This window comes from Oncorhynchus mykiss, chromosome 23 (assembly GCF_013265735.2).
Source record: "Oncorhynchus mykiss isolate Arlee chromosome 23, USDA_OmykA_1.1, whole genome shotgun sequence".
Classification (NCBI taxonomy): domain Eukaryota; kingdom Metazoa; phylum Chordata; class Actinopteri; order Salmoniformes; family Salmonidae; genus Oncorhynchus; species Oncorhynchus mykiss.
The window spans coordinates 40091826-40102236 of record NC_048587.1 but is presented as its reverse complement, the minus strand read 5'-3'; the positions used below and the strand labels follow the sequence as shown (position 1 = coordinate 40102236).

The following is a 10411-nucleotide window of genomic DNA, read 5'->3' as shown; positions in this document are numbered from 1 at the left end:
AAAATACAAGCGGAGGCATAAATAGCAACACTGTGTATTTATCTATATTGTCTATTTATCATTGTGAGGTCGCTTTAGCCATAATTATGTATTTTGCCGTTGCTTTAGAAATACAAAGGTAAAGATTTACTGCATACAGAGTTTAAAAGATGAGATGACTGAAAGTACATATGAGTATATATTTTATTTGATTAAAAAGTATTTATTTATGGAGGCCGAAGTTCGGAAAGGGAGCTGCCCCAGGCTGTGATTGGAGGAAGCGGTGCCACGTGCACCCTCCCCTTACTACACCAACTGCTGAGATCTTGACTTGAAACATTTAGCAAGTGACATTGTGTCATCTTGCAGTACAGCGCTGAAAGGTAACGTATGTTTCTTCTGCTACTTTGTTGCAGATATTGATACAGTTAGTGTTTTTGTTGCCAGCTATCTCTTCTCTCATTTCTGGACAAAGCTGCTAGCATGCTTCGCAAAATGCGGGTAACGTGACAGGCAAGTTGCATCAGTCTGAACGATAGCTTTTTTTTATTTAATTTAACTAGGCTGGTCAATATGATGGTCCAATGCATAAGGATGAGTGCAGCTGTTCTAGACTTGGAGGCACAGGATGGATGTCAACAATTAATCTAGCTTCTCGACAGTCTTGCACAATTGCTTTGAATCTAGCTAGCTACTTGTTTACTGCTGCAGATAATTGCACATCGACATGTCTTTACTAAAGCCTTTTTAGGTTACTAGTTCTCTCATGTTTTAACTACACAGACTCGGAACATCTCATTTATCTTTGCTTCTCCTCCTCATTTCCTTTCCTTTATTTGCACCGGTTCTGAAGAACAGGTTTCACTTGCATGTCAACCCAACCACATTGCTCCCATAGACCTTAACCAGTAGCTAGTGTTAGCGCTTACGTCATACACGTAATCTTAAAAACATCTCCCGATGGTGCATGAATCCGGAAGTATTTGAAATTGAAGCATGCCGCCTTCAAAAATCTCCGACTTCCGGGCGTTCAAGACATCTGGGAACTCGGGAAAAAACGAGCTCCGACTGAGATTTTCGAGTTTCCAGTTGTTTTGAATGCGGCATTTGAGTAGAGAAACCAGCCTAAGTCATGTCACGATTCCAAAGCTATACGATATTACTAGAACAATTTAACTATCTCGGAAAATATGTGTAATGTTGTACTTCTTGTTAGCGAAATTCATGCTAATGTTTCTTTTTTGACCTAGAGCTCAATTCACTCCCATTCACTTCCTGAAGGAGCTCACTCCCTGAAGGAGCGCTCGCCTTGTCCCAGAATCTCCCAGAATGCACAGCGGGGCACATTAACGACGCGTGGGCAGCGTACAAAATGGGGATTAATAAGATTCTAATGGAGTTTCCCATCTCCTCAAAATGATCTCTGGCTGAATGGCACCAGCAAAGGATTATTTATGGTCGACATAGTAGTTTTCATCCTGCTTGAGAGTCAACCAGAGCCTCTAGACTGCAGCCCATGGTTGGTCTGTCAGCATGTGGTCCTGTGTGACGACAAATGTAGTAGTCAGAATTGATCACTAGTTAATGAAATATCTCAATTTGTAGATGACTTTCCAATAATTCACAGTGGGAATCGAACATGATCACAATAAACAGATTTTAGAGCCCCAAAAAGTAATGACAATCGTAAATTACATAGGGCAGATCAGGGCTTTTGGACCTCTATGCTGCTATGCAGTAGCCGACCAGTAGAGCTTGTGACTTCACCCTCCAGACCAGACACTTGGGGACCAACTGCCCAGCCACACCCACAAACATGTATTTTCTGCGATCATATAGCAGAGGAAGAATTCAGTTTGAGTCGTCAAGCAAAGGTTTCACACCCTGTGTTTTCAGATAAGTGCAGATGAAGGAGAGGAGAGGGGCCACTCTAGAGTATTGAGATGTAGCCGTTGATGATTGAAGTCCAGTCTAACTAGCCCGCCCTGGGGGAAATAAATACCTGTGGTTGATAATATCCTTACTTTATTCTCAACCTCATCACATCACACACTTTCAGGCTTCTCTTCAACTCTGACCCCCTTATTAATTCACATCTTCCTCCCAGTCCTCTCTCTCTCTCTCTCTCTCTCTCTCTCTCTCTCTCTCGGCCCTTACTCTATCTCTCTTCACACCATTCATACAAAACGTTTGTTCATTAATTAATGTTTATTCATCCATTTACTTGGTCAGTGATATAGTGATATGTCGCTGTACTGAGATGCTGGGCTTGGTCTGGGTTCATTCCTGCTCATTGTGCAGCTACAGCAGAGAGTGCATGACCCTGCTGTTCAAACAAACAGCTCTGACCAGCTCTGGATCCAGCCTGCTTCTAGCCTGGCTGTCCTGGGTGCATTTCAATACTCTCTAGAATGGCCTCCTTTCCCTCCTCCCCTAGTCTTTTTGCATGCACTGATCTAAAAAACCTTAGAGGTTATACTTTAATCTGGAGATCTGTTTGAACTTATCCATTTTTTTAACATCAATACAGATGAAAGAAAGGAGACAAGTAGAGGAAGACATTTTCAGTCTATTGAGATATAACCCTGGTCAACATACTGTTTTTTTGCTGCTTCAGATGCTACACACTCTCTCTGGCTGTTTGAAATGGGTAGGAAGGAAATGCTCTGATGCAGACAATGCCACACTGTGACCCCAGATGAACTTTGAGGGAACTCTGGAAGGGTGGTTTATTAATTAAACTGATTCTGTTACTCAGTCTCCTGTGAGAAAATCAACTCTGATTAGTTGTTTGCTGAGTGAGAAACAGAGAGACACCGCAGGAACCACAGGGAGGGCTACCCCAAGGCTGGGTTCAAAAGTTATAGCTCTCTGCTCTGAGCAGGTCTGATTGGTTAGAAAGTAGGTTACCCAGAGAACCCTGGGAGGAGAGATTTTATTATTTTATTTTTTACAAAGGATACTGAGGATGCAAATTATGATACTATAATAACATACTGTATGTGGTCCCAAGATTAGTTCTACACCTTTTTTTTAAAGCTTATACTAAAGTCAAGGCTATTCTAACAACTGAAAACAGGAAGACTCAGGAGTTTCTGTATTTACAGAGTCAGACTGGAAGAGCTGAGTGGACCAGGTTGGTACAGGACCAAGAAGCCAAACATTGACTGCAGGCTCGACTCTGTTTTGGACAGGTGAGGTGGTTTGGAGACCATATTTGTGACTTTAGACCTAGGTTGTGAGGCGGAGGGTCACGATGGCAGTGAGCGGGTTTGACATTGACGTGCCACGGTGGGATCAGTCCACGTTTATGGGAAGATTGAAGCACTTTGCCAACATCACAGACTGGAGGACAGCACTACTGCCGGACTCACGACTGGATGAGGCTAAAGCACTGGTGGAGAGCTGCAGGTAACGCACACACAGACACCATGAGGTTAGAGCATTTGGCAGGTAACCCAAAGGTTGCTGGTTCGAATCCCAGAGCCGACAAGTAGAAACATCTGTTGTGCCCTTGAGCAAGGCACTTAGCCCTATTTTCTCCAGGGACACTGGTTAAATGCTGGACCCTGGCTCTGACCACAACTCTCTGCTGGTGTCTCAGGTGGAGTTAGGATAATATGGAAACACATTTCCAATACACACTTGTACATGTGTCTAATAGGACAAATATAATTAAGCACCACCAAATTATATTATTATAGCACTGAAGTTGTAATTCCATTATGTCTGCAGTTTTTGTTCCCTGTGATGAGAATTTGGGTTCTGTGTGGTTCTCCTGTTCTAGAGCGGGGTCCGTTCCCCCCGGCACCACAGAGGAACAGCTGCACTACGCCAAGAAGCTCTATGACTCTGCCTTTCACCCTGACACTGGCGATCGCATGAACCTGATTGGTCGGATGTCCTTCCAGGTGCCCGGAGGGATGGCCATAACGGGCGGTATGCTTCAGTTCTACAGGTACACACACACACACAGATTTGACAACCGATCTTTACGTTAGCCGACCATAGGTGAGTTTGGAGCGGTGACTTCTAATCCTACATTTATATTCCTCTTTCCCCACTCTCTTCCTCTTTCTATCATTTTCTCTCTCTCTAGGACAGTCCCTGCTGTAGTGTTCTGGCAGTGGGTGAATCAGTCGTTTAATGCTCTGGTCAACTACACCAACAGAAATGCTGCTTCCCCCATCACACCCAAGTAAGACCCTGCAGACCACACACACCCATACACTGCTGTGGTGAATGTATTGCAATGTACATGGAGAATATTAAGAGCTATTTAAATGTCTTATACTCAATCTCTTTTCTCTACCCCTTCAGTCAAATCGGAGTAGCCTATTTAACAGCAACTAGCACTGCTCTAGCCACTGCTGTGGGACTTAACTTCTACACAAAGGTACAGTTCAAAGAACACAACACAGACTGGTTTGATTTGATTACATGTTCAACTTCCCCTTGCCGTCTTGTCTCCGCCCTCTGTAGAGGGCCCCTCCGCTGGTGGCGCGCTGGGTTCCGTTTGCAGCCGTGGCGTCCGCTAACTGTGTCAATATTCCAATGATGAGGCAACAGTGAGTACATGCTTAATTGAAGTCACTTGAGTATTAGCATCTATTTTGATAGTGTATTAGCGTCCCCCATGAAGACAACAGTGAGTTGTTGACCTTCTCTTTTCTCAGGGAGCTTCTGAATGGCATAGCTGTAACAGATGAGAATGGAAACAAACTTGGCCATTCCAAGGTAGCAGCACTGGGAATGTCTGGATATTTAAATATTCTACTAAATATCCTATTTCTGACTGTTACACAAGAGCAGAGCAATTACATTGTACCTACACCTCCGTTCCCACAATTTCTTTCTTTCCAGAAAGCAGCTGTGAAGGGCATCACCCAGGTGGTCATTTCCCGAATTACCATGGCAGCACCAGGCATGAGTACGTTTCAGAGGTTTAAGGAGGAGGGGAGCTGTAGAGTTTGAGTTAAGTCCTCGCTCCATAGACAATGGAAAGTGGAGCTGTGTTGGTGTGACCCTGTTGCTCCCTTCAATGACTCATTCCTCTCCTCTTGTTTCCACCTGCCACCCTCTCCTTTATCAATTTTTTTTCTCCCTTTCCCCCTCTCCTCCTAGTCATTCTCCCCGTCATCATGCAGAGACTTGAGAAATTCAAGTTTATGCAGGTGGGTCTTTTATTCAAATACACCAAATACTGCTACTAGACATGCATATGCTAGCTAGCTACACAGTTATTGAATAAGCATTCCTAGTTACAGTGCTATTGACTAAATATCCACAGTTACGTTGTTCTTGACTAAACATGCTGACAGTGCAGATTCTGTCTTGCAGTTTATCGCTAATAAGCTCTATCTTTCGGTTAACAGAGGATCACCTTCTTCCACGGACCTTTACAAGTCATAATGGTGGGAGCGTTGTAAGTAGTACTGTTTTAGCAGGTTGCACCAGGAAGATTTGTTTGGTTCAGGGTTGTTTTTTTTTTTGGGGGGGGGGAAATAGGGTACCATTTGGGATGTAACGTACATGTCTCAGTAGGCACAGTCACCTAACTGTCTGTTTTGCAGCCTGGTCTTCATGGTGCCTGCAGCCTGCTCCCTGTTCCCTCAGCAATGGTAAGTAGCCTGTCGACTGGGCAACATTCAGTTTTGCACGTTCATGATGTTAGTAGCTGTTTTAGTATTAGGCTCTCCCTTGGTTTAGGTCTCTCTCACTCTTCCTCTCCCTTTCTTTCAGCTCCATGGCTGTGTCTAAACTGGAGCCAGAGCTAAGAGAGTCCATCTTGTGTCATTACGGGGACAGTGTACAATACGTCTACTTCAACAAGGGCCTATGAACACACGCACACCTGCCTTCTTAATCGTTGTCCAATCAGGGAGAGCATCTGAAAGTTTTTATAGATGAGCCAATCAGCATCTTCGGTTCATAGGATAAATAGCTTTCTCCTTGTTTGTCTTTATTTTCAAAGAATCTTTGTAATTCTAAGGGAGATGTTCAAATGTGTTTGAATTCTCTTTTTGTACCACAAACCACCTTTTTATGCGAGTAAAGTACATGTTGGATAAAAAAAAATGTCACGAGGCCTGATGGAAACAGCAGATTTGTCTGTAAACTTTCGAAATGTTGACAAAACAAAATACACTTGACAAAGTGGGATCTTTTTGTGTCTGTAAAATTAATTCTGTGAGAAATGGTGGTGGAAACACATATTTATAATAACCATCATATTGAAGTAAACTTGATATGTTGTGTGGTCCTCCCACTATGACTCAGAAAAGCATACAGTTTATTAGGTTACAGAGGAAATAAGTTGTGAGTAACTGATGAAAGTGCATGGTGAGGCGCTTGATGCACCTTTCCACTAAATATCGAGGGTCTTATTCTGGTGACAGGATCGATGCTTGGCTACCGTTTGATAAATATAAATATACTGAACCAAAATATAAATGCAACAATTTCAATGATTTTACTGAGTTACAGTTCATATAAGGAAATCAGTCAATTTAAATAAATTAGGGCCTAATCTATGGGTTTCACATGACTGGGCAGGGGCGCAGCCACGGGTAGGCCTGGGAGGGCATAGGACCACCCACTTGGGAGCCAGGCCCATCCACTGGGGAGCCAAGCACAGACAATCAGAATGAGTTTTTCCCCACAAAAGTGCTTTATTACAGACATAAATACAACAACAAAAAATGGGTATGGCAAAAAACAGCAGTTGAGTTGAAAATGCAATGGAAACCCATTTAACTTGTATTTTTTATTCAGTCCATTGGAATTTAACTGCAAAAGTTACTTTGCACTATGTCATCACACACAGACTTTTATCCGCAACAAGTCAATTTGATGAAAACATCTCTAGTGGGAAATAAGCTTTTTTTTTAAGCAGTTTTTAGAATATTTGCTTGAAAATCTGTAGCCAATTGAATTGAAACCTAGCTACTATCTCAATGTTAATGTGACACAGTGTATAATTCAAGTGATGCTATTCATCATGCACTGTTTGTACTGTCTGAGTATCTCCAATCACACATTCCATAACTGGCTGGAAGGACAATTACTTTTTGGACATTTTGCATGCATTCCAAATGGCACCCTATTTCCTATATAGTCCACTATTATTGACCAGAATTAGAGCACTATATAGCAAAATAGGGTGCCATTTGAGAAGCAGCCTGTGTTAGTGACTCTTGACCTTGGATTCAAATATGATTACTCTGTGTGTGTACACATCTCAGTGTTGGGTGCAAATAAAGAGTAGTGTATTACTCAAACAATGCAATGCCATATCAGGAATAGATCATTACTTAAGCCTTCATGCAGGTGTTCTATAGAATGTTCTTAGGTTTTGCCCTCGGCTCTAGTCATCAGTGTTCTGAGTCTATGGTTCCACAGTTTTTAGTGTTCTAGAAGGTTTGTGTTCACATGCTCAGAAGTGAAGCAATTGAGTTGTGAAGAAGTCAATAATGACAACCGATTGTTATTGACAAGTAGAATTGATTCTCATTGACTAAGCTGCCTTGGTGCGTGCTGTGACAGTCTAGTTCCTCCCTCTCTGTACTACAGTCACGACATACTGAGGTATGTTGTGGTGATACAAAAGAACCACCAGGGGGCAATGTTTCCTTATGGACAGATCAGCTACACAGCAGCAAATATTTTTATAACTAACCCAGTTTTCAATGGGAGCATATTACACATGGTGGGCAGAACAAGCATAAGCTAGCGAGATCCTATTGGCGCGTTCTAACATGTATGCATATTTTCGGTAGGGAACGCCTTCCGTCTGAAATGCTCGTGGGCATTAACTCAATTTGCCCTTGCACTCATTGTAAACGATGTAATTTTGAGAAACCTTGACAAAGGGTCACATTTACCAAACCTAGCGCACTCTCTTCGTAACAGATTTTAGTTTTTGGAACAGAACTGTATTGAGATCGGGTTTTTCTTCAATTAGAATAAAAGAATGTCGGCTCAACTCCATACTCCCACTGTCGGCTACTGGGTTTACTATCCTCATCATATTTGGCCGGATGCTTCAGATTTATCCAGCAGGTGAAATCTACAGCAGGTGTAGACTTTACAGTGAAATGCTTAATTACAAGCCCTTAACCAACAATGCAGTTTTAAGAAAAATACCTAAATAAAAATAATAAATAATTAAAGAGCAGAATAAAATAAAATAATAAATAAATAAAATAACAAGGCGAGGTTATATAAAGGGGGTATCGGTACAGAGTCACCGGTTAGTTGAGGTAATATATACATGTAGGTACAGTTATTAAATTGACTTATGCATAGATAATAACAGAGAGTAGCAGCAGCGTAAAAGAGTGGGGGGTAGAAGCTGTTTAGAAGCCTCTTGAACCTAGACTTGGCACTCCGGTACCGTTTGCTGTGCGGTAGCAGAGAGAAAAGTCTATGATGAGGTTGACTGTAGTCTTTGACCATTTTTAGGGCCTTCCTCTGACACCGTCAGGTATAGAGGTCCTTGATGGCAAGAAGCTTGGCCCCAGTGATGTACTGGGCCGTACTCACTACCCTCTGTAGTGCCTTGTGGTAGGAGGCCAAGCAGTTGTCATAACAGGCAGTGATGCAACCAGTCAGGATGCTCTCGATGGTGCAGCTGTAGAGCCTTATGAGGATCTGAGGCCCCATGCCAAATCTGTTCAGTCTCCTGAGAGGGAATATGTTTTGTCGTGCCCTCATCCCGACTGTCTTATTGTGTTTGGACTATGTTAGTTTGTTGGTGATGTGGACACCAAGGAACTTGAAGCTCTCAACCTGCTCCACTACAGCCCTGTTGATGAGAATGGGGGCGTGCTCTGTCCTCCTTTTCCTATAGTCACAATCATCTCCTTAGTCTTGATCATGTTGAGGGAGAGGTTGTTGTCCTGGCACCACACGACCAGGTCTCTGACCTCCCTATATGCTGTCTCGTTGTTGTTGGTGATCAGGCCTACCACTGTTGTGTCATCGGCAAACTTAATGATGGTGTTGGAGTCGTGCCTAGCCATGCAGTCATGCGTGAACAGGGAGTACAGGAGGGGACTGAGCACTTATCCCTGAGGGGCCCCTGTATTGAGGATCATCGTGGCGGATGTGTTGTTACCTACCCTTACCACCTGGGGGCGGCCCGTCAGGAAGTCCAAGATCCAGTTGCAGATGGAGGTGTTTAGTCCCAGGGTCCTTAGCTTAGTAATGAGCTTTGAGGGCACTATGGTGTTGAACGCTGAGCTGTAGTCAATGAATAGCATTCTCACATAGGTGTTCCTTTTGTCCAGGTGTGAAAGGGCAGTGTGGAGTGCAATAGAGATTGCATCATCTGTGGATATGTTGGGGCTGTATGCAAATTGGAGTGGGTCTACGGTTTCTGGGATAATGGTGTTGTGAGCCATGACCAACCTTTCAAAGCACTTTATGGCTACAGACGTGAGTGTTATGGGTCGGTAGTCATTTAGGCAGGTTACCTTAGTGTTCTTGGGCACAGGGACTATGGTGGTCTGCTTGAAACATGTTGGTATTACAGACTCAGAAAGGGAGAGGTTAAAAATGTCAGTGAAGACACTTGCCAGTTGGTCAGCGCATGCTCGGAGTACACATCCTGGTAATCTGTCTGGCCCTGTGGCCTTGTGAATGTTGACCTGTTTAAAGGTCTCACTCGCATCGGCTGTGGAGAGCGTGATCACACAGTCGTCCAGAACAGCTGATGCTCTCATGCATGTTTCAGTTTTACTTGCCTTGAAGTGAGCATAGAAGTAATACAGCTCGTCTGGTAGGCTCGTGTCACTGGGCAGCGCTCGGCTGTGCTTCCCTTTGTAGTCTGTAATAGTTTGCAAGCCCTGCCACATCCGACGAGCATCGGAGCCGGTGAAGTACGATTCGATCTTAGTCCTGTTCTGACACTTTGCCTGTTTGATGGTTCGTCGGAGGGCATAGTGGGATTTCTTACAAGCTTCCGGGTTAGAGTCCCGCTCCTTGAAAGCAGCAGCTCTACCCATTAGCTCAGTGCGGATGTTGCTTGTTATCCATGACTTTTGGTTGGAATATGTACATACAGTCACTGTGGGGACGACGTCATCGATGCAGCACATTATGGTGTTTTTGTTTGACCCACGTGCACGTGACCAAAGACATGACAAAAACAGGAACTAAATTTACTGGGATTACAGTGGATATGTATAAATTAATGTGGTATTTGAGGCTCTCACCAACTGATAGTACAATGTACACACACATACATTCACTGGTCAGTTTATTAGGTACAGCACCCAGTTTATGAAAATAGAGCCCTCCTACAGACAGTGAGTCACATGGCTTGCTATATAAGACAGGCAGACAGGCATCGAAGGATTCAGTTACTATTCGATTGAATGTTAGAATGGGCAAAAAGAGTGACCTAAACGACTTTGAGCATGGTATGATC

General features: G+C 43.4%; 1 protein-coding gene across 2 annotated transcripts; it reads left to right on the top strand.

Annotated features, from left to right (window-relative positions):
- The first annotated feature begins 12 nt into the window (after positions 1–12).
- sfxn2 (sideroflexin 2) lies at positions 13–6141 on the top strand. Of its 2 annotated transcripts, none has more exons than XM_021581008.2 (12): positions 13–362; positions 3087–3390; positions 3767–3937; positions 4079–4177; positions 4300–4375; positions 4462–4547; positions 4656–4716; positions 4843–4909; positions 5104–5153; positions 5355–5404; positions 5553–5600; positions 5722–6141. In XM_021581008.2, exons 2-12 carry the CDS (start codon positions 3236–3238, stop codon positions 5819–5821), a joined length of 963 nt encoding a protein of 320 aa, XP_021436683.1. In that variant the 5' UTR covers positions 13–362; positions 3087–3235; the 3' UTR covers positions 5822–6141. The 2 variants fall into 2 exon arrangements, with proteins under 2 accessions (XP_021436683.1, XP_021436684.1); XM_021581009.2 differs by having other exon boundaries at positions 223–362; positions 3174–3390.
- Positions 6142–10411: the final 4270 nt, after the last annotated feature.